General features: G+C 31.0%; 1 protein-coding gene across 1 annotated transcript; it reads right to left on the bottom strand.

Annotated features, from left to right (window-relative positions):
- Positions 1–13,902: 13,902 nt before the first annotated feature.
- Positions 13,903–21,176, bottom strand: LOC142328063 (partner of xrn-2 protein 1-like). The gene is made up of 3 exons (XM_075371532.1): positions 20,673–21,176; positions 19,650–19,792; positions 13,903–14,045 (listed from the first exon to the last, which is right to left on the bottom strand). Coding segments are annotated over exons 1-3 (318 nt in total). The 5' UTR covers positions 20,846–21,176; the 3' UTR covers positions 13,903–14,043.
- Between the last annotated feature and the right edge of the window lie 4,830 nt (positions 21,177–26,006).

Here is a 26,006-nt window from a genome sequence, read left to right as displayed (position 1 = left end):
GTGTGTTAGTATTTGGTGGGGATTATGTTGAGAAGTAGTAAAAGTCTCATTTTGTAAAAATACAGTTTTTTTCTAGATCGATTTTCTTGTTAATTATTGAATGTATCTTGTACATTCTTGGTATGATAGCTGTGGTTAATTTTATTTTAATATCATTTATGCTATTAAAATTATGTTTTAGATAACACAAAAGTGTTTTTCCACCAAAAAAAAATTTGTGAATGTCTGTTTTATGTGTGAATTCTCTAACATACCTTGCTAACAGATATCCTGTTCATCTTTAATGGAAATATACAAAAGTGTGATAAATATAAAAAGAAAAACTTAAATACACTTGTTACATTATGAGTATTCTTAATGAATGTTACATGCAACCATGTAACTTAACGCTTCATTTGCATGTACTTACACTTATCCTTTTGAGTTCAAGTCTCATGGACAACCCTTAAATGTGGCAGTAACTGATTTAAGGGAAGACTGTTTCTTTCATGGAGAATTTTATATATCATGATCTAGGGTGAGAACTCACCCAGTAGGCTATGTGAAAGATTAGTTATGTAATTTACAAAGAAGTAATAAAATTTTCCCAGAATCTGCCCTGCTAATACAGTAATACACCTATTCATTTGCATGAACATATGCACATGCTAACAACTACATACCTAACATTCACTGTAAATTTTTATGTATACACTTTCATTTTTGTGGAATACTTTTTTCAACTCGTGCTCATTTTGTACTATTTGTTTTCATTTCTTTTTAAGATACTTTATATTTTTAAATAATTACTTGATCTTTGTAATTAAAAAAAAAATAATAAGTTTGGCGTTGAGAAATTAATCTTTGTATTAATGTTAAAATTCTAATTCAGCATTTCATGAGCGAAATATATGATCAGAATCAGCCGCGACGGAGTATGCTAGTATATAAAGGTTAGAGTACAATATTTAGCATATGAAATCATTACTGGTATGTATTTCTGGAATAGCAGTTATTCTAAGAAATGTTTATTATGTTGAAGCCTTTGTTTTATATAATCTTCTTTAGTCGTGCGTTCATTATTTTAGAATGAACATTTAATGTAAAGCCTAATACTAAAATCATTGGTATGAAGTTATTTTAAAGTCTAACATTATATTAAAGATTTGAACTTGGTTTGTTGGAAGGCATATCTGACAAGTTTTGTTCTCATTCTGTTATGGAAAGAATATCTATATGTAAAAAAATAATTTGTAAAATAATAAAGTTTTTTTAAAAATATTATTCATTAAGAAATAATTGGCACAGTCGGTAGGACATCTTCAAGGAGGATTAAGGAATATAATTCTCGGTCAGTATCGACTGTTCACCAAGGAAACAAGCACAACAGGAATAAAAATATTATTCTGTGAACTGTAGTGAATAACTGTACATTATTCCGAACAGTCGTTTTTATATTTTTATATTCCAAGTAAGTTAATTCAGGACATAACAGATATTTTAGACAAGCTAGGAAGAGCCCAGTATTTTAGTATATTGCATCTCACCTAGGAATCTTATCAGGTAGAGATGGATCTGAGTAACACAGAGAAAATGGCATTCTCAACTGAAATAGGATACTAAAAATTTTTGAGAATGCCATTTGAATTAAAAGATAGCCCACCAACCTTCCAATAAATAATGAATAATGTCTGTTCAAAATTAAATTTGCCTTGTGTACAATTAAGGATAGAATCTTTTGAAATGTGTAAAAGTATTTTGTCAAATGAACCGGTCTCCGTTATCCAGATTTTACAAAAGGCTGGCACCTTACTACAGGTGCCAGCAGTTTTACTATCAAAGCTGTATTGAGTCAACATAAAAACAGTGCAGATCTCCCCATCACGTATTCAAGTCGGACCCTTTGTGGCACTGAATCGGATTACTCCACAAAAGAAAAAGAAATTACTCACTGTCCTTTGAGCAACAAACCATTTTTATGGAAGAAAATTAAAAATATTCACCGATCATAAATCATTACAATGGCTATTTTCTATTAAGGAACCAAACTCCAGACTTTTAAGCTCTGGCAATTAAAGTTATAAGAATCTGACTACGAAATAGTCTACAGAAAACTAAAGAAGAATCAAAATGCCGATGTGTTATCAAGAATATAATTAAATATAAATGAAAAAACATACAGAAATTTTGAAACCACACCAGGAGATACAAATGAAGTAGGTCAAATTATTAATGAAACTATTAGTTTATACTTTCCTGAGTCAGATGATCAATCAGTGATTGTGAATGTTGATGACAGTGAAAATCGTTAAGAAATTTAACCAATTGACAATCACCTGGAAGAGGTGAAGTCAAAGAAGGTGCATTGTCTGGTCATTACCAGACAATGCATTCAGATTAAAGTTAACACTGCAGCAAAAATATCAATAACTGATGGACCAGTTAATTTTGGAAAAAATTAAATAATATAAAAATTATTAAAAAAGTAACCTGCATTAAGTTAAATACAAAAATTTTTTAATAATAAGAAAATAAGGTTAATAGTAAAAGTATCTCAAAATAAATTTGTTAGTGATATTAATTTAATAAAAGAATATTTAGTTCCTAATGTAAAGTATAATTTGTATTTTGTAGTTAGTTTTGATTTTTTCCGTTCCAGAAAAATTGTAATTAAATCTTGTTCCAGGTTGTTCCTGTTCCAAAAAGGAATTCATTTCGGAACAGTCGAAATTAGAACTATTAATTTGGAAATAGTCCTGATAGAATTAGGTTTAGCCAAATTAGAAGCCTCTTAACATATTCATTCATTATTATAGTTTGGATAAATTATTTAGTCATTTAGAAAATTTTGAATAATGTTTATGAATATATATTAATTTGTTTTAATAATCAGTTGTATAATTTAAGTAAAAAGGAAGCGCAACTGATAATAGTCATAAGTCTAGAGGTGTAAGTGAATATTTTAAAATTATTAATCATACAAAAATGTTAATAAATGAAAAGTTAGAAATAGTTTTGTTACGTAGTAAAGTAAGAAAAAAGAGGAATTTTTAATGGCCTCGGTTCAATTGTTAAATTATTTACTGGTAATTTAGATGTATGTGATGAGAAAAATATGAAAAATTGTTTGAACAAATAAAATATAAACAAGATGTATTGTAATTCAGTACTTTGTTAATACAGATATTATTAATGAATTTAATAAAAAACAGTTATTACATAATTCCTTAAAATTATCTTTAATTAATTATATTAACTTCAATAAATAATATTCTTTAATTAATTATAGTAACTTATTAATAATGATCAAAAATGTTATGGAATTAGAAAAATTAAGAGATAAATATTTTAAGTTTAGTTCAAGATATTCAGAATTCTTTTACATCTTTTAAATTAGGAACGCTGCTTCCCAGCATTATATCATTAAGTAAAAAAGGTTTCCAAATATTATGTTAATCAACTGCCACTGGAACTGAAATTAGAAAATATAAGAGAATTGAAAATTTATTAAAAGTTGTAAGATTAATTCCAACGAGATAGTGTACTTTCTTAAGATGCCAATTGTAGAAAACAATTAGATTATAATTTATATAAATTGATTTTTGTTCCAACAAAAAGACTACAGAATATATTACAATAATACCAAAAGTAGAATATTTGTTATGACAAAAATTAGAATTAAGAAAATAAAAAATTATAGGCTGAGATAGCTAAATCTAGTGATAAAATATACTCAAAATATTTATTATGTTCATTTGAAATAATATTGCATCTAGAAAAAAGTGTGAAAAATTTATTATTCAATCTAGTAATACAGATAATTGTAATATTATATAATTATAATTGTAATATTATATACAGAGATGTAATATTTTTTGGCAATTCTGCTGCAAAAGAAAAAATAACATTGTAATTATAAGGAAACAATAACGAAAACACTTCAAGGAATATATCTTATAGATCTTAATAATAGTAATATTATATAAATAAATAACCTGCTATAGTATGCAATGAAAGTCACGGGCATCCAAAATGATAAGTTTAAGTTTTAAGTTTTGATAAGACTCAACACACAGAATTTTCTATAAATTTAAAAAAATTAGATTTATATAAAATTAATTTAAATAATTTGTCACCTGTTAGAAATCAAAAAAGTATTACTAGAGAAATATCTATTTGAATTTTGTTACTGTATTTAGTTATGGTAATTATTACTTATATAATGTATATTAAAGTCTTGAACTTGGAATTTGGTTTGTTGGAAGGCATACCTGACACAAGTCTTGAACTCATTCTGTTATACAAAGAATATCTGTATGTAAAATAATACTTTCTGTATGTAATTAAAGTAATAAATTAAAGTTTGTTTTTTCAAAAATATTATTCATTAAGAAATATAATTACACACACACACACACACACACACACACACACACACACACACACACACATATATATATATATATATATATATATATATATATATATATATATATATATATATATATATATATATATATATGTAATTATCTTATAATAATTATATACCCCTATCCACTGTGTTTATATTGTATTTGAGTTTATTTTAAATGTTTCTCCAAATTATGAATTCATGTCTTCTACTTTCAAAATTATATAATGACTGAATGTTTTTTGTAATCATAATTTTCTTATGTTTGCCATGATATAGAATTTATAAATATTTAATTGTTACTTTAATTTTTAACTTTGTATATTTCAATTTAACCCACCAGGTTAGTTAAGTGGTTAACCCATCACAATATCAGCTGATTTTCAAAGTCAAGAGTTCTAAGGTTCAAGTCCTCGTAAAGGCAGTTGCTTTTATACAGATTTAATACTAGACTGTGAATATAGGTTTTCTTTGGTGTGTTGGGTTTCAATTAATCACACGTCTCAGGAGCAGTCGACCTGAGTCTGTTTAAGGAGTACATGTTTATTGGTATATTTGCAGCTGCAGGTCTGACAGGCTGGTAGAGTAATTGCATTTGCCTATACACACAACCCAGATGGTAGCAAGCTGGAAAAATGGGTTGAAATATATATATTTCAATTTTTTTTTAACTATTACTATTTTTACTTGTGTTCAAATAAAGTAGCTACGATTTTGCCATTGATAATTGCAGCTTTGGTTAATGATTTAGTCAAAATATTGAAAACTTTGTACTTTTAAAATATCAATTTTAAAATTGTTATTTTTTATGTAAAAAAAATAACTTTAAAATGTTGATTTTAATCATTTTTATGGTAGACGTTTTTTAGATAAAGTGTGTCATAGAAAATATCAAATCACTCTTTTATCATTATAGAAGAGTGGATGATTGTAACCGACTATCCTTTAACACTAAAAAAGAAGTTTTAAAATTTATCCATAATGATCTAAAATATCTCTTTTAAACCCGTTTAGTTGTATATCTTTGGATATAAAATTAATGAATATACTATTAGCTTCTTTTTGAATAAAGCAGAATAAACTCTGCTATATTATTGTTTACTAATAATGTTAAAATTAAGTATTTAATTTATCTGAACAACTGGTTAGTGTGATGCAGGTTGAATTTATTTTCCCAAAAACAGAAAAAATAAATGAAGCACAAGAAAAGCGATCAACTCAATTTAAAATCGTAACCTTATAGGGAGAGTGTGATTTCATATAAATATGAGGGTAAGTCAATTATTATCTGCAATGTAGTTATAAATTTTATTGCAATACAAATAGGAAACTTAAATGTACATAATTTTTCAACCTAGTTCCCTTGTATTTCAACACACTTGGTCCATTGTTGCATAAGCTTCCTGATGCCTTCATAAAAGAAGGTTTTCGGTTGAGCTGCGAACCAGGAATGCACCGCTTCTTTCATTGTTTTATCAACGGTCCCCTTAATGCCTCTTTGAGTGGACTAAACAAGTGGTGGTCAGAAGGGGCAAGATCAGGACTATACGGAGGATGAGTCAGTATTTCAAAATTGAGTTTCTGGAGCGTTTCAGCAGTGTGGGCAGCAGTATGTGAACAGGCATTGTCGTGTAACCAACACAACACCTTTAACCAGCAGTCCTCGGTGTTTGTTTCAAATTGCAGGCTTAAGCTTGGCAGTAAGCATCTCACTGTAACGTTACATGTTTATTGTCATGCCCCTTTCCTCATAATGTTGAAGTACTGGGCCTTATGAGTCCCAAAAAACCGTAAGCATCAGTTTTCCTGCGGATGGTTGGGTCTTGAGCTTTTTTTTGCAGGGTGAGTTTGGATGTTTCCATTCCATACTCTGTTGTGTTTACTCTCTGGCTCATAATGATGGATCCATGTTTCATCACCGGTGATGATTCTGTCTAAGAAGATGTCCCGTTCGTTATTATAGCAATCCAAATGTTTTTGGCAGATGTCCAAGCGCATTTGTTTATGCAACTGTGTGAGTTGTTTTGGGACCCATCTTGCACAGACTTTATGAAACCCAAGTCTGTTGTGAATGATTTCATAGGCAGAAACATGACTAATTTGCAGACGATGTGCCACTTCATCAATAGTTACTCATCTGTCTAAGAAAACCATGTCACGTGCACGCTCAAATGTTTTCCTCATTTGTGGCGGTAAACAGTCGTCCGGCTCCTTTGTCATGCATAACACTTGTGCGACCATTTTTTAATTTTTCAATTCATTCGTAGACACTCTGTTGCAGCAACACACTGTTCCGTACTGTACCGAAAGTCTTCAATGAATTTCGGCCTCTGATACACCTTCTGACCACAAAAAATGGATCACTGAACGTTGCTCTTCTATGGTACAAACAGAAAGTGGAGCAGCCATGGTTAATGACAGGGCAGTGATAATGGAACTAACCTAGCAGCATCAAACCTGCACAGACATAACAACAATTAAACCATGCATGCGTCATCTACGCAACACAATAGTACTACCAACATAAACAAAAATATAACTAAATTGTGGATAATAATTGACTTACCCTTGTATAAAAATATGTTGAATGATCGATGTAGTGGGCATGCTGGCTTCTAAGTCGGTGGGTGAGCCACCCACCGAGTTGGTCTAGTGGTGAATGGATCTTTGCAAATCAGCTGATTTCAAAGTCAAGAGTTCTAAGGTTCAAATCCTAGTAAAGGCAGTTACATTTATACAGATTTGAATACTAGATCATGGATACCGGTGTTCTTTGGTGATTAGGTTTCAATTAACCACACGTCTCAGAAATGGTCAATGTGAGACTTCATTTACACTCATACTTATCATCCTCATTCATCCTCTGAAGTAATACCTGACTGTGCTTCAGGATGCTAAACAAGAAAAGTCAGCTGAGCCCGTCTTAGGTTTAGTTTCTGGCAAGGATCTGATATTTCTTCACTATCATTTCCTCCTCCGTATCTTTCATTTAAATACATGTAATAATAATATTATATAATAAAACGGTTTCTTACTGAACTTATTGCTTTTCGAAGTAGGTTGGCCAGATGTGGTTTGATTAATTCAGGCTTGTATCCAGAGTGTAGGACCATTGATTACGTGCTGCAGTTTTATTTGGCTGTGGCATGTTCTATATGTCTACACCAGGTACGAAGCTGAACGTACCGAAGTACCTAGAGACCTTGTGAGCATAAATTCTGATTTAGATCTGTAAGTTAATTGGAAAACCAAAAGGGAATGGATTATAGTTGCTGGCTTCCTGAGATTCTTAGCCCTGTGGAGGATGACTGAGGGGGTCTGATGCTGTTATAAATGTATAGATAGAATAGCAACCTGGATGGCTAGGGACCCGCCCAGGTGCTTACTTCATCAAGACAGACATGGCATTGAGCCCTAGTTAGTTGAGATATTTGCTGTTAGAATGAGAATGAATGTGTGAAGAACTCTGTGATGGAGCTGTGGTGTAATCATTGACCTTGCGCTCCAAAAAGTGGACCAGAATAGAGAAGATAGGGTATGTTTTCATTAGAGGTTTATTAAATTTGTGAATCTGTTTCTTGATTTTTAAGTAAATCAAGAGGGCTTTAAGTAATTGTCAACATTTGTTTTGTTCATATGAGGATAGTATTTTTGTTTGAAGATCCGAGTAATGATCTGAGCACATAGTCTAATTGAACTAATACTTATATTCTATTTTACTAGCTGCCTAATAATAAGCTCAGTTTGATGAATTTCTAAACCATTGATATTTAAATTATTTATAATTTAAAGAAAAAAAATATATTTCTGTAAGTAATGATCGCTCTCAAAAATTGGTTTTCACCCAAGTGAATGATCTACAGAAAACTTTAGAATGAAAATTATTTGTCTTCACATTCGTCTACATGCCGCACTCTACAATATAATCTATATTGGCTATAAGTTTTTATAGCCATAATGTACTTCTTTCACCTTGCAAATTTATACATCAGTTATTTAAATTGTTTTCAAAAACCATTTCATTATTTCACCTTAGCAATAATGTTTTTTTCTTTTTAAATACTGTTTTCTTACTCAACTTATCAAAATTGGACAGCCAGCTTTAATATTAACCACTACTGACTTAAAAAAATAATACTTGAATATTATTGCTATGTATTGAAGCAAGATTCCTTACCTCTCGTTAAGCATTTAATGCAATATTATTTTAGTTTTTTAAAACTATAATAAAATATAACTAGGTTAAAAATTATTCATAGAAAAGTAATTTCTTTAGTTTTATAAATAAATTATTTCATGTAGAAGATAAATTTTAATAATACAATGTCTTTGCACAGCTTAAAAGACAGCCAATGAAGCTATAAAACCACCTGAAAATTTTTACATTTATATAAAGCATATTAAATTTCAAACTTAAAGTGTAAAATAAATTACTTTAAATGAAACAGAAAATAGCTTAGGCTATTTAGGGTTAATAATTGGCATCTGGATTATTTCATAATAAGCAGTCTAAAAATATTTAACACAAAATAAATTGGGGCAGTTAATTGTGTCATATTAAAAATAAATAATTATTTTCTTTAATGATGGATACAAAAAAATGGAAATTTTTAGAGAAAACTATTTAGCAGCTTATATACTCGTACTCCCCCCACCGTGTTGATCTAGTGATGAACCTGTCATTGCAAATCAGCTGTTTTTATGTCAAGCATTCTAAGGTTCAAATCCTAGTAAAGGTAATTAATTACTTTTATACGGGTTTGAATATTAGATCGTGGATACCAGTGTTCTTTGGTGAGCAGGTTTCAATTAACCACACATCTCAGGATCTGCCAACCTGAGACTGTACAAGACTACACTTCATTTACATCATACATATCATCCTCTAAAATAATTGATTATGGTGGTTCCAGAGGCTTAACAGAAAGAGAGATGTAAACCAGGCTTATATACTGCATCATGTTAAAAAAAAATCTAATTATGCTATATAGATACAGCTAAATTTATCATAGCCGCTGTTGAAGAATATCGACTATGTTATTCTTTTTTTTATAAATCCTAATGCAGAATTCCAGATACAAGCACTATTAGTGCAGCATTTCGTACGTTGTGGGAAACAGGATCTCTTCCTAGCAGTAATTGTATCCTTATGACCGCCCTCTCCACCATGATGTTGATGAAAGAATTATTGTTGCTGTTCAGCGTAGTCCCAGTGCCAGCACAACATGTCTTTCTAACCGGTCATGAGTTTACAAACCAAAGCACGGAAGGTCCTTAAAAACAGCAACTTTTATCCCTATCATAAACGAAAACCAAGAAGACCCTGCCCTGCTTGACATTCTGTAATCGTTATACTCATCGACAATTCTGGTATATTTTATTTACTGATAAGTCACAGTTTACTTGTGATGACAAACAACATGAGAAATCAACAGTCATGGTCAGAAGTGGAACCTCATGCAACAGGAAAACATAACTTTCAACAACGATTTGCCATTAATTTATGGTGTGGGATTATTGATAGTTGATTGGACTGTTTATTTTCCAAGGGCGCTTAAGAAGTTTGGCACACTTATAATTTCTTCAAGAACAATTACAACCATTACTTAAATATGTTCCTCTTGCAACACAACAGCACCTGTCCACATTTCTCTAATATTGTTTCTGCCTACTTAAATCAGCAGTTCCCAGATAAATGATCGGTCGGGTTGAGGCAGTTCACAATCTTGGCCACTCAGATCACCAGATCTTACGCCAATGTATTTTTGTGTATGGGGTTGAATGAAGTGTAATGTTTATAAGTTGAAAGTAAATACCCTAGAGGAGTTACTTGCCCATATTACTGATGCTTTTGCGCCATTAAAGAACAGCCCTAATTAACTAAAAACAGCAACAAAGAATCCACAAAAATGTGGTAAAGTGCATTGAAGTAAATGGAAACATTTTCAAAAAATTATTATAAATTTTTTATTAAAAATCATTTTCCAGCTCCATTTACCTTTCTGTATTGTTCAAAATAAAAGTCCATTTTATTTAACTGTTATTCACTTTCTGTTTACAAAGCTAGTATAAAGTTATTTATACTCTTATGTTTAGAATTAAATTTCCTATAAGTTTTATTTGTTTATTGGTAAATTTAACAAAGCTATTAGAAGTCAACGTAAAAAAGGGTGTTTTTTGACTCCCGTTTTTTTAAAAAGCTATAAAATTACAGTTCTTGTACTCACTTTTTCAATTTATCAGATCATATTTCATATGAAACCATCAAATTAGCTTACATTTTAACATCCCAAGAATTCCTGTATGGCACCATTTCACTGTAGGAGATGAAATCTGGTTGAAATTTTTTGCCAGCTGTAACTTGTTAATGAAGCATTTCCGAACCTGTGTTTTTATGTACTTTTTTCTTTATTTTTACATGTAAAATGAGCTTCCAAAGTATCTGCATATCTTGGTAAATCACTCTGTGTTTATATATTGGAACTAATGTATTGAGTGCAGCTTTTGATTAGAATTACTGTTGCTTGTCGAAGAGCTTTGCTGTCATGGTTTCCAGCCAGAGTTGTGGGCTTGCATGAATGATGTTGAGTGAATAAGAGTATTTAGTGTTTACTTATCCCCTAACACTGAGCTTACAGTTTTTGAGGAAGAGTGAATAAGAGTATTTAGTGTTTACTTATCCCCTAACACTGAGCTTACAGTTTTTGAGGAAGAGTAGACGGAATAATGAATTCTGTCATCAATAGTGAAAACCTGTGCATTGTGGCTAAAGATTTCAATGTCCAATGCGTTGAATGGGGATGCCAGACTGTGAACCGTAGAGGAGCAATCCTGGCAGAGGCAATTGAGGTGGCAGGATTACAATGCACCAATATATAAGGAGTGGCCACTTTTAGTAAGAAAATACTAGAGCACCTTAGGCTATACCATACCTTCATCCAACAACCACTGTCTAATAAGATTTCTGGATGGAAGGTGCTCGAGGAAGAGTCCCTTAGTGATCACTATATTGAATTCGATGTGGTGCAGGATACAGGATCCTCCCAGGGGCTGGAGGCTCAACTGTGCAGAATTACATGAATTCAAGGAAGTAATTGCAGACAAGCTCTCCAAAGGTATTGTCACACCCGATGCCCTTGTAGGAGTTCTGTCCGAGGCTTATACGATGTCCGTAACAAAAATAATACCTCCCACAAATGCAAGGGGGTATATTGGTGAAACCATGAGATTGAATCTTTAAGGAATGTTTTGAAAGCTAGTAGGGTTCTTCAGATTAGAAGAAGGATCAGCTCTGACACAGGAGATGCCACCCAATGACTTAAGAAATGTAGAGAAGAGATGCATTCTAGCATCAAGAGGTCGAAGAGGACTAAACAGGCAAAACTCTGTGACGAGGATCCCTGGGGAGCAGGGACCATGACAAAATCGTCATGGGACGATTTGGATGGAATTTACCCATTCTCTCAGGCACACAAACGGAAGTTATAAGGAGACTATACCCCATAGAACATCTATGCCATTACAAGGGAAATTTTGGTGCAGGAGATCCCTCATTTCACTGTCAGAGAGTTATAAGTTGAAGACTGGGATAGACAGGATACCTGTAGAGGTAGTGAAAGCAAGTGGTCCAACTGGATGTCAAGAATGCTTCCAACAGCATGAGGTGGGGTTATCTGGAACGTATAATCAAGATTACTTGTCCCAGAGAAGTATCACAGCTTTTGCGGCAGATGCGACTATATAGTTCTTGATGGAGTGCGGTGTTCCCAGAGGTCTCTTCTTAACTTGATTGGTCAGAAGGGATGATGGCTGTTGGCTATGCTGATGATGTTGCGCTGGTCTCTGTGGATCGGGATATGGAGAGGCTAGAGGAAAAAACAAACTTCGCCATTAAGATGGCCAAAGACTGGCTGGAGAACAAGAGGTTATTCCTGGCATCTGATAATACCTGTTGAGGAAAAAAAGTTTATCCCCAATCAGAATTATGGTGGATGATGTGGTGCTCAAACCAGTTAGGCGGACCAAATATCTGGTTGGACTATAAGTGAAAATTCACCAAGGACATTTAGGAGGTGTCTGCTAAGGCTAATCGAGCGGCACAGGTCCTACTGGACTCAGCTCCCTCGGCCAACAGGATCAAAAAATAAAGCCAAAACTGGGAGATTTATATATGTAGCCAAATATTTGTGCCAAGTTTCAACATTTTCAGTCAATGGATTTCTGAGGTGAAGACTATTCAGAAATAATGTTGAATTTCCTACCACCCCTAATTCTGATTGACTTAAAATTTTTTAATTTTAAATAACTAAGTATTTTCATTGTACTAAAGCTGAATTTTTTAAGACCATCACTACACAAAAATTCAAAATTGCTAAATCCACTCTTCCCTCTTTTCATTTTCCCAAAATTTAATGCCACCAATGCGTGATATAGATATTTTGGGAGCAATTTTCAAAGAATCTAATACAGAAAGATTATGATAAGTTGACCATTTGAATAACAAAGTAAAGCAAAAATTTAACAGATGATTTGAGCCTACCAAAATTTACACTCAAGCTGTTCTTTGCTGAGCAAAAAGTTTGCATTGATTTTATATAAGACTGTTGTGAACAGTAATTCTGATTTTCTTAGTGTAATAATAATAGAAGATAAAATATTGTGTAGCCTTATGATATACTTACTACCTTCTAAATCTATCAGGGTAAAGAAATCAAGACAGGAATATATCTTGATGATTCTGTGTTTCCCTAAAAATAAGACTGTTGAAACTATTTCCACTCGCTGGTGCTTCACATTTTCCTGAATGATTCCCATTTTAGACAAAAACACTACTTTTCAGATATGGCTTCTTATTGTTTCTGGTTATTTACTTGATTACAAATTGAGAGCGAGACAAGGAATCATTATTTAAAATGGAATGAACAGTTCTACGGAGATAAAAATTTTGTCTTAAATTTTTTCATTCCAGATATAACAAGCTTATACCTGATTTTACTTCTTAATGATAAGATGAATTTTGTAGTGTATGAAAAATGCCAACCTGACTGGATTCAATTTCAGAATCTTCCAAACAAAAGGAAAATGTTACTATGTCATAATTTTGAGGTAAGTTACTGCTTACATTAAATAGATGAATTATATCTTTGTCAAAATTTGCAAGCTTTTGAAAGGTTATAGATCGCGAGTATTTTTAGAAAGGTTATGATTATATTAGTTTACATAATTAAAAGTTATTGGTTTTGAAAATGAATGAAAATAAAGAAGATAGATTTTGAAATTTTATTGCAAAAAAGATTTTAATATTTGCCAATTGATGGCATAAATATAGACTTATTCTCAGTTTCAATAATAAGTTGTAAGATAAACCCAGAGTTTAACAATTTACACTGGTCAAAAACAATCAAATTTACTACTGCAGTAATGTGAGTGTACTACTTTTTGTGAAACATATCAATATACTGTTTCAACTCATTAGGAGAGATTAGGATATACAAATAATAATTAAAATACAATAAAAATTGATGAGATGTTTATTGTATAAAAAAGTATAACACTTGTCAATGTATTCGTTTATTAGGCATCTTGGTAGTTATGCAAGTATTTTGTTGTAACTGAATTGTTGTTTCAAGTCGGTAATCACTCTTCATAATTTATTCTGAAAAATAAAATTTTAAATATTTATAAGTATTTTTATAATCGGTTTAAAATATGGTAGAGCGTTTAATTTCAGTAATACAAATTTAATTTTGTTAAGTGAAACAGTAAGTAATGAAAATTACACAATTATATTTCTGTGATGGTCATGCGATAAATATTTATAAAACAAAACCAGAATTTCTCGCATTCTAAGTATTTCAATGTATCTTTTCAAAACTTAAGAATACATAGCTGAATAAAAGTTCTTAAAGATCTGAATAGATAAAATTTTTACAACTATTGTAATTCTTTCAGATAAAATGGCATAATAATTGTTTAGCACCCACACATAGTCTGTACTTTAGTATTTTCATGTACTCTCAAACAATAAATTTTTGATGAATTTTTTACAACACAGAGTCTGCAAAGATGTTTGATGATATTGATTGTTTGTAAAGAAAAAAAAATAATACTCAAATTTTTTAAGCTTTTTAAAGGAGTAATTACTATACTTATTCAGTTACATCTTAAAAACTAAATCATTAAAATGTTTTCCCCTCTTTATTCAGGTACTCGCTTAACTTTACTCTGAAAATTCACATGGTTCAATAAATTTATGAGGTCTGTTCAGAAAATATCCCAACATTTTTAATTTCGTGCTAACAGAGATATCTAGTGATGTCCAATTGGCAGGATTGTGTTCTGCATAACCTCCTCTACAACTACATGTTTTTGGATTGTTAATATCTTGTTTAGTTTTAGTGTTATTATTATTCGAATGCATGTTTAAGTGTTAGTAGCAATTTTTGTTATGTACAATTTTCAGAAGCAACCATACAACATAAAGTTTGCATGAAACTGGGTAAAACTTTCACAGAAATATTTCAACTTTTGAAACAAGCTTACGGAGATGATGCTCTGGGCCGTAAGCAATGTTACGAATGATTTTGATGATTTAAAAGTGGTTGTCGGTCAATCAAAGATGACCCTTGAGCAGGAAGGTCTTCGACTTCAACTGACACCTGCATTCAGAAAATCAACGATCTGGTGCATGCAAATCGCCGATTGACTGTCAGAGAACTTGCAGAAGAGATTAGCATCGATCAGATCATGCCGTGACATTTTGACTGAAAAATTGACCGCATTGAATTGCAGCAAAGTTTGTTCCTCGTTTGATGACCAAACAGCAGAAAGAACATCGAGTAGACATTTGAAACATCTTGAACAAGCTACTTCTTGAATATTATGACAAAATATTCATGCAAACGATCGTAACAGGAAACGAAAGCTGTATTTACAGCTATGACATCAAGACAAAAGTTCAATCATCACAATGAATTGATAAAGGATCTGCACGTCCCAAGAAAGCATGTCAGTCTCGATCCAATGTCTAAGTGATGTTCTCTGTTTGCTCTCAATTTTAATGGAATTGTACATTTTGAATTCTTGTCTGAAGGAAGTGAACCATGCGTACTATAAAGGCGTTTTACAATGCCTACAGTTGCGTGAAAAAATTCTTAAAAAGAGACCAGGGTTGTGAGTTGTGTATAGTTCCTTCACCACTATAATCCGCCAACATACTCAGTTTTTTGCCAAAAATCAGATGAATATCCTCCCTCAGCCTCCCTACTCGCCAGACCTTGTTCCTTGTGATTTTTTCTTATTTCTGAAATTAAATTCAGTGATGAAAGGACGCCATTTTGAGACTATTGATAACAATGAAGCAAATTCATCATGGATCCTTAAGGCTATTTCAAATGAGGCTATCCAGTAATTTCACAGTGGAAAAAATGTGTGAAAAGGAGAGGAGAGTACTTTGAAGCGGACAAGGACCAATAATCTGTAAAAATTGATAAAGATTTAAAAAAATGAAGTTCAGTTATTTTCTGAACAGACCTTGTATTTGCAGTGACACTGCTGCAATTTATTGTTGGTTAGCATTCTTCAATTCATCAATTGTACAGGATAAAATATTAACACATTCCATGTGAATGTGATAGCTCTAGCACGTAATGTTGAACCCTACACAGCAGCAGTACTACACAAGTCCCATTACGAAATGTAAAAAAATTGCTATTATTTCCTAAAAATTAAACACAATTATTACTCTACTTGTATGATACCCACACCAAACTGTTACTTATTGGGTATGCATGGGCCATTCTTATTTGACCCGAGGATTTTCTATACAGTAAATGTGACAATTTTGCTTGCTGACATACACACTACGATGGAAATGTACTTCGTCACTAAAATGATTTTCTTAGTAAAATTGCTGCTGTCTTACTGGAAATGTCTAGTGTTTCATATGGTTGTTGGCTTCAGTTCCTGAGTTAGCCGAATTTTAAATGGTGCAGATGCAAATCTTTTGTTAAAATCAACTGGATTGTGCTTTTAGAAATGCATGTTCACAATGGCAATATTTTTGATTGAACGCTGGAACAAGTTAAGGCTTTTTTTTCAACTGAACTTGTTAATTCAAAGCACATTGAAATCAGTGTTAAATCTTTTCAATTTTTTTACACCGTTTTATTTAGGATGTTTTCCTATCAAAAATAAGCCTTCATGGCGCAAGTGGTAGTGTTTCAGCCTTTTATCCGGAGGTCCTTGGTTGAAATCCATAAGGCATGCATTTTTCATACGCTACATTTTCATATCCCACGCACAAGCTTCAAGCTAATGTGGCAATCCAAGCAAAAGAAAAAAATAATTACTCACTCCATTTTGACTAATTTCATCATTTTTACCACAATACGTGACCTCGGTTAATGCTGCCAAAGTTGCAAGGAAAAATTAGTGCACAATTTAAATTCAGCATTAATTTTGAGACACCCATTATTTTGCTATTTTTTAAAAATAATTTAATTACAAATAAAAAAATGATTTTATACATTTTTATGTAAATTATAAAGTTTTTTAGAGGTAAAGTATTGAAATGAAAATTTCCAAGTTATAGGTTAAAAACTGCGATACGAAAAATTAAGTTTTATGATTTTGTATGCCAGCATTGCAATTTTTTAAAAACAAGAAAGTTTAATGTAAAATTTAAAAAAATAAATAAATAAAAAACTAACTAAAAAAAAAATAAATAAAAATTTTGAATTTCTTTTTATACTCTAATATAATTAGGAATTAATAATATAAATAGATATTTATTTATAAATATAAATAAGTAATTATGATTTTTTTTTCAGTTTATTACAGTTTAGGCCAATTCTTTTATTTATGGAATGTGTTAAAATCTGATTCCACTAGCATCACCACCTGTCCATAAAGAGCTTCTATTGATATTGTCAGAGAATTCTTTCCTGGGCATCTCATTAAACATCATGATTATATTGAAGGTTGTCACAATTGCCCAACCTTGCCGCAAGAAATTTTTTTTATTTCAACTCGTTTTTTAAAGAGACTTTAAATTCATCAGATTCGGTTGCTGAACTTAAAGGTGAATAACCAGCAAAAAAAAAAATTATCAAACCATGTTAAGTTTCTGAAAATAAGAGTGCCAATGAAGAAAAATATTTGCATGATTTAGTTTTTAAAATGAAATGAAAAATCATACCGATTACACTTAAAGAAAGTCAAAAATTCAAATAAGATGACCGTACACTGTATGTATGTATATATATATATATATATATATATATATATATATATATATTTCTTTTTTCAATAATTATTTAATTTTGTTATAAATTATCTTTTCTTTCATTTTATAATATTTATATAACATAAAATAACTGTACTTACAAAGCCTACGGATACATAAGACCTTTACATGTGAAAGATACAAAAAGGAATTTACAATAAAAAGTGGAAGATCCAGAATACATTCTCACTTTCACAATAACATTTTGAGTAACTTCATATTTTACCTATATAAATGTTAAGTTTTGTTTTGTGAAATTATGAATTTCATATTGCTAGGAAAAAAATTAATAATTCAAATTAATAAACAGACAGAAGATAGTGCCTATCTTATGACTGTAGGAAAACTATAATATTTGAGGAACATAATACACTAGCTATAAGTTAGAGTTATGGGAGATTGAAAATATTCAAGCAGATAGATAGTTTAAAATGAGTCGGTCTTAAGGCAAACAGAAGGTAACTGCTTCCTCTGAACTCTGAGTTAGGAACTTACCTCTGAGTGTGATGAAATTTGTAATATGTCTTATTTAGGATCTAAGTTAATCATTACAATTATAATTTTTCATCAGAAACACCTTTCACCTTAGTTAGTCCCTAGTAAGTTACATAGTACCCTCAGCAAAAATGTTATAATTTAACACTGCACAAGTGAAAATACATTTCTTTTTTGGATTAAATAATTTGTTTAGGTTTGTTAATTAAGTTAAGAATGAGATTAGATTCATTTAACAATACATTAAGTAAGGTTAAGTGCAATATACATTATTTACAGAGTAAATAACTTTGTGTAAGTAAAATTCAGTTGAGTTTAGATCAAGGTTAAGGTTAACATAAAATACATTATTTTCAAACAAAATAACTGATAATGGTGTATAGTTAGTTATGGACTAAGCCTATCAGTCAAGTTAATAATTAAGGTAATTAGACAAGTTAAGCGAGCATTATGTTATGTTGATATCATACAAAGTTCAGTACACAGAACTGTTACATCTTTTTTTCTTTTTTTTCCCTGTTTTTCGGTAACTACCGTTTAGATAATTCTTCAGAGGATGAATGAGGATGATATGTATGAGTGTAAATGAAGTGTAGTCTTGTACATTCTCAGTTCGACCATTCCTGAGATGTGTGGTTAATTGAAATCCAACCACCAAAGAACACCGGTATCCACGATCTAGTATTCAAATCCATGTAAAAATAACTGGCTTTACTAGGACTTGAACGCTGTAACTCTCGACTTCCAAATCAGCTGATTTGGGAAGACGCGTTAACCACTAGACCAACCCAGTGGGTAGAACTGTTATACCTAACCTAACTAAACTCAACTGAATTTCACTTAAAGTTATTTATTCTGTAAATAAGTATTTTACACTTGTGCAATGTCGAAATCTTTAGAGATTGTGTAAGATTCAGAAATCTTTAGAGGGTACTGTGTAACTTATGAGGGACCTAAGTCAGATTTCTGATGTCCGATGTCGGTTTTCCGATGAAAAATTTCAATTGTAACAAAAAACTTTGTCCTGAATATGGTATATCCCAAATTTCATCAAAATCAGAGGTGATTCCCTAATTAAAAACAATTACCTAGAACAGCAAGAAGTTTTTAGCACACAATTTATTTAGTGGGTTAATACAGAGCCAGGTTAATTATTTGTTGACAGGGAGATGCAGAGAGTAAAAACTGAATAAAATAACAAAATAATAACTTTTATTTTAAGTGCAAAAATAGAGAAAAAAGAAGTTATAAATTTTGTTTTATAGTCTACTTGCCAGTGTATTGCTCTGTGAATGCACTGTATTTTACATGCATGTTTCCATGAATATTTAAAATTTTTGCTATTTTGATACATTAAGTGGTCACAGAAACTCTACGGCATGAAATAAATATATTGTAATAAAAAAAGATTTAATTACATTTGTACGTAGATACAAAGATTTTAAACTTATTAATTAAGGAAGGAAAAGATCTACATACATTTTCTTCCTTTTACTTTTGCTCCAGCTGCATCAGAAGCCCCAACAAAGGTTCTTTGTAATTTCATTTTTTGTTGTTCACGATATTCAGCTGCAATTTCCTTTGATAAATTTTCAACTAATTTCATAGTTTTCTCTGGATACCTGAATAACATAAAATAATCCTTGGATTTATCTAAAATATGGGTAATTAATTACTAAAATTTATAAAATAACATTTTTTTATGTTATGAGGGATGTTACATAATTTTATGGTGTTTTTGGCTAAAAACAATATGCAAAATATTTTTGTATATTATATTATAAAAATAAATATGTTATACTCATATAACATCTATAAAATGCTTGCAATGTTAATGCGCAAGTCATGTTTCCGTTTATTTTGAACATTAATTTCAGTCTACTCGTACTTAAACATTTTTTGTAAGCTGGGTGAAAATCAATCTGCTGTTTGTAAAGAACAAATGTAAACTTTTACTCAATAGATAATATATATTTACACACACCATACCTTAAACAACTCTTTAAAAATTTTATTTACAACATTTTTCTAACCAGTTATATTTATTACCTCTATAATTATTTTTAAAAAGAGCTAATGTTGTTGTAGTTTGATATTTATGTATGAATGTTTCAAATTTATAGGTTTACATATTAACTTTGTTTCGCCTCAGTTAGGTTAGCTTTCAATTCTTTTATGCACGGCTAAATTATTTCAATGTTTTTAATTTACCCAATTATCCAGAGAGAGAATAAATTAACAGATTGATTTCAATAAATAAATCACTTAACTCATCATTCAAATGTGTGATTGTAGTAATTTACATTAATTAAAATGAAGTAATACTATTTTCCATAGTCAATTAACACAGATTTGAATCATGAAAACTATATATAAAACATTAAGTTCTTTTATTTTAGAAGTTGTTATTAAGAGTACAAAGACAAAAAGACTTTTCTGAAGTAATATTATTAGTTTATTCATAAATTTGAACTGAAAACAATAAAAAATAACATAACTTACTTGCATCCTAAGAATTCAACATTGTAAAAAACTTGGGCGAGACATACTAAACGTTCTTCAGGATACTTGTTTTTGTGAGCTAACAAGAAATCTTGTCTAAGTTTCCAGTGATCTTCAGACTCGAATTCAGTTTTATATTTTTCAATATCCCAATCAGTACTGAAACCAGTCATTGCTACAATTTATAACGAATAATACTTATTCAAAACGATGTAAAATTAACTTTCAACACTATATTTTAAACTGATTCAAAACGGTAAAATATATTTTTTACATCATATTTACATTTCATATATATTTCAATAATTTTTAGCAAAAAAAGAAATAATAATCTCAAATTTTAATTTAAAAAATAAGTTTATTAAATCATTGAAAATATTTGTAGACAAATTTTACGATTGTAAAATTTAATAAATAGCACACGATTCCAGTTAACTACAAACGTGTTTGTCGTTTGACAATTTAACCACAAAATAGTATAGAAAATCAGCTGATGCGAAGAATGTCAACAAATCCAAGTTTCTTAAACGAAAATTACAATAGATCGCACTACCGCACTGTTATCAGCTGTTGGAGAGTTTAAGCTTGCTATTGATTAAACTTAAAAATAACCGTGATTAAAACATTCATAACGTATTCTTGTTATCTAAAATTGTTTCATTCCCTTAAAAATGTAAGTAATTATTACTTAGAAATTGTTAATATTTGTGCTCACAAACGGTTAAGTCTATTTATAATTTCATAGTCCTAATAAGCTTATAAATTAATGTGCACTGAAATAAAACTTATTAATTGCGTGCACTTACTAATTCATTGTGCCGTAGGTTACTTCTATAAAACGTCAGTTTATATACCAGTTATCGGGGTTTTTAAAAAATATATACATCATAAACAATCCAAATCGAAGATATGTAAAACGAAGTATACTTTTTTTGTATTACTAGGAATATTAATTTGTCTGAACTTGTACGTACTACACCAAAATAGGCCAGTGTGGAAAAATGTAATATATTTACTTTTATATTTTTTACACGTTCGTTACTTATTAGTTGTAGTTTGTTTTTTTGTTTTAATTGTCATGGTATTTTCTCACCTGATGAATATTTTCATTTTTACTTTATGATTTAGCTACAGGTACTGTAAACATATTACAAATATTTCCTTTATCACTTTTGAGAGAAAACCTACTAGCATCAACAAAAATCACAGATCACAGGGAGGTAGGGAAAAAAGAAAAATTGATAATGGGATTGAATGATATATTCAAAGAAAAATTACTAAACTAAACAAATAATCCTAACCAAAAAGTGTTTTATGGCCCCGTGCAGACAATGACCAGTTACTCTTTGGAACTCTTTATCTGATATAATTTGTTTTTCCTCAGAAATTAATGAGCCAGGCGAGAACTGTACACAAGCTTAATGAGTCAAGCTTCTATAATCAAACCTTTGCTCATCCTTAGAATTATCTGACTTGTGGAAATTTTTAATGAATATAAATCATTCACTCTAGTAATTTTGTTTGGATTCTTAATGCCAAACGAAAACAAAATAGTTTAAGATTGTATGCTGTTTTGATTTGAAATTAATGAAATGCTAAGCTTAATATCATCAAATATGTATTATACTTATGTATATTCCCATCTGAAGTATATTATCAATGCTTGAGAGTCAGAAATGTGTTTTTAAGATACAAAAATGGGGTGTTAGTTTATTGTGTGATGCCAATAAGTATGAATCATGTTGGCCAATATTTAGGAAATTCAAAATTTTAACTTATCTTTATGTTTACATATACAAAATTGCAGTCTTACTAAAAAAAAGTATTACTAATGACTATTACTTTATTGTAGTGGTGAATATTGTTACTTTTTAAAAAAATAACTATCACTCTATCAAAACAGACAGAAGTTTTTTTTTTTTTTGTAACAACACAATACTTTGGTTTAACAAGAAAGGGCCTTGGAACTTATTATGCTAATGTTACCATTTTTCTCTCTATGAATCATGAGACCTTGCCGATGGTGAGGGGGCTTGAGTGCTCAGTGATACAGAGTAGCTGGACCGAAGGTGCAACCATATCGGAGAGGTATCTGTTGAGAGCCAGACTAAGGAATGATTCCTGAAAGAGAGCAACAGCTCTTTCAGTAGTTATTAAGGGTGTACGTAGGTCAAGAGGACTTACCCACCGGGTTGGTCTAGTGGTTAACGCGTCTTCCCAAATCAGCTGATTTGGAAGTCGAGAGTTGCAGCGTTCAAGTCCTAGTAAAGCCAGATATTTTTACATGGATTTGAATACTAGATCGTGGATACCGGTGTTCTTTGATGGTTGGATTTCAATTAACCACACATCTCAGGAATGGTCGAACTGAGAATGTACAACACTAAACTTCATTTACACTCGTACATATCATCCTCATTCATCCTCTGAAGAATTATCTAAATGGTAGTTACTGGAGGCTAAACAGGAAAAAGAAGAAGAAGGTCAAGAGGACTTAAACGGCCATATCAACATCACTCAATCTTCTGAGTACTGCGCAATGAAAATAAACATACATTACTGCATGAAAATAAACAAGAACAAAACGAACGTAATGAAATGTAATAGAAATAACAAAGATGGACCACTGAATGTAAAAATAGGAAGAGAAAAGATAATAGAAGTGGAAGAATTTTGGGAAGTAGAATTACTAAAGATGGACAAAGTACGAGTGATATAAAATACCGAACAGCATAGGCGAAACAAGCTTTCAAGCAGAAATATAATTTGCTTACATCAAAAATTAATTTAAATGTCAGGAAAATATTTTTGAAAATATACTGGTATGTTTGGAGCGTAACTTTATATGGAAGTGAGACTTGGACGATCGGAGTACCTGAGAAGAAAACATTAGAAGCTTTTGAAATGCGGTCTATAGGAGAATGTTAAAAATCAGATGGGTGGATAAAGTGACAAATGAAGAGGTGTTGCAGCAAATAGATGAAGAAAGAAGCATTTGGAAAAATATAGTTTAAAGAAGAGACAGACTTATAGGCCACATATTAAGGCATCCTGGAATAGTCGCTTTAATATTGGAGGGAAGGTAGAAAAAAAAAATTGTGCAGACAGGCAACGTTTGGAGTATGTAAAACAAATTGTTAGGGATATAGGGGGTATACTGAAATGAAATGACTAGCACTAGATAGGGAATCTTGGAGAACTGTATCAAACCAGTCAAGTGACTGAAGACAAAAAAAAGTTACCATTTTTAATAAATTACAGGAAAATTTAAAAATTCTTCAACTAATTATTAAAAATATAATTAAAATATTTTCTTTTACACAACAGTTGTTGATGAATTTAAAAAAATACTATTTAAAAAATCCCTTTCAGCACGCTGGAAGGCAGAGGTAGATTTCAGTAGTGCTAATTAGGGGATAAAAAAGATTTCCACCTTAAAGTTGAGAAAAACTTTAAATTTACTGAATACAACAATGGTTGCATGTGAAAAAATTTCACATGTTTAGCGTACGACAAGTCCCATCTTCTTACAGTTACAGTAGCATTTTGGTTGTCCCTTGTGATAAGGATTGGTCATATCAAAAGTTGTTTCAGACAAAAGTTTTAGGTAATTAAATATTACCTAAGGACTAATGACCACCTTAAACAGATTTGATACTGTGCCTATTGACACAAAAGATTTGATTCTTGGGAGGTATGATTCTTTTTTGTCTTTGAAATCCAATTTTTTCAAACCCCTGCACCAATGGTTGGTGATATCAAAAAAAATTAGATAAGTTTTAAGCCCTTATCCAAAGAATAGTAGGAACTTTAAATGAATTTGATATTTTTCTTAGTAAGAAACTTAAGCAATATTATGTTTTTTTCAAAAAAGACCCCCATTTCCACCCCCATGGTCCGATTTTGGCTTTTAACGAGCTTGATCAAGATTTTGGGACAAGTTATTTTTAAGGAAAAATTTAGAAGTGATTGGCACAAAATTACTGCAGTTATCTCATCCACAAGAAAGTGATATAAATATAAACTCTTGAGCTCACTGTGGTTTTGGGGTCTGGGGGATGTGAAATGCGAAGATATGTCAAAATTTTTCTAAAGTCGAATCATGGTACCCATTACAATATGTAGCTTTCTTATGAAATCTATCTAAAACTGAACTTCCTACATTCTGTTCAACATGTGAACATATACATACATACACACATATATATATATATATATATATATATATATATATATATATATATATATGCTTAAATAATTGGTATTAATGTCTTATGAATTGTAAATTATTTTGTACTTATTTTATTTATTTAGTATCTTTATAAATTTAATACTATTTTGTGTTTATATTTTTTGTATAATTAATATGGAATTTAATGATAGGAATTTTCTGTTTTATAATTTATTTTTTTCCTAATGTGTACATTGCAATCTGTTCAGCTACGTCAACTATAAGCAATCTTCTCCCATAGATCAATGAGATGAGGATGATATTTATCACATGTAAATGAGGTGTAGTCTTGTACAGACTCAGGCCAACCATTCCTAGCCCACCGGGATGGTCTAGTGGTTAACTGATCACAGATCAGCTCATTTCGAAGTCAAGAGTTCTAAGGTTCAAATCCTAGTAAAGGTTGTTACTTTTATACAGATTTGAATACTAGATCATGGATACTGGTGTTTTTTGGTGGTTGGGTTTCAATTAATCTCACAAGTGGTTGACCTAAGACTGCACAAGACTACACTTCATTTTCATTCAGAAGTACATCCTACATTTCATCCTCAGAAGTAATACCTTACGATGGTTCCGGTGGCTAGACAGAAAAAGAGAGTGAGGGAGAGGGGCCAACCATTCCTGAGATGTGTGATTAATTGAATCCCAACCACCAAAGTATACTGATATCCACTGTTCAGATCTGCATAAAAGCAACTAGGATTTGAATCTCAGAACATTCGACTTCAAAAATCAGCTGTTAAGCAATTGATTTGCGACGATGTGTTAACCACTAGACCAGGCCAGTAGGCTTATTTTATAATTAAATGTGCATTTTGTGATACTGCTCAGATTAGCATTTTACTACGGTTTCCCTTGATTCAACCAGGTAGATGCTGGGGCAGTTGTTTTTTTTATTCATAGTGTAGCATATCTACCCATTCGTGATGAGATCTGCGTAACGTGTAAATCTCTAATTCGTAACTGATCTATGTATTTGAGTAACAATCACAATAAAAAAATTATTTAATTTTATTCTCAAATTCTCCACCTTCTACTGCAGTTGAGTAAGAGAAGGTCCACATATTGAAAATAAAACAAAATACAACACAAGTTTTTCA

The sequence above is a fragment of the Lycorma delicatula genome, chromosome 7 (assembly GCF_047948215.1).
Source record: "Lycorma delicatula isolate Av1 chromosome 7, ASM4794821v1, whole genome shotgun sequence".
Taxonomy (NCBI): Eukaryota; Metazoa; Arthropoda; class Insecta; order Hemiptera; family Fulgoridae; genus Lycorma; species Lycorma delicatula.
This window is presented reverse-complemented; position numbering and strand designations above follow the sequence as displayed.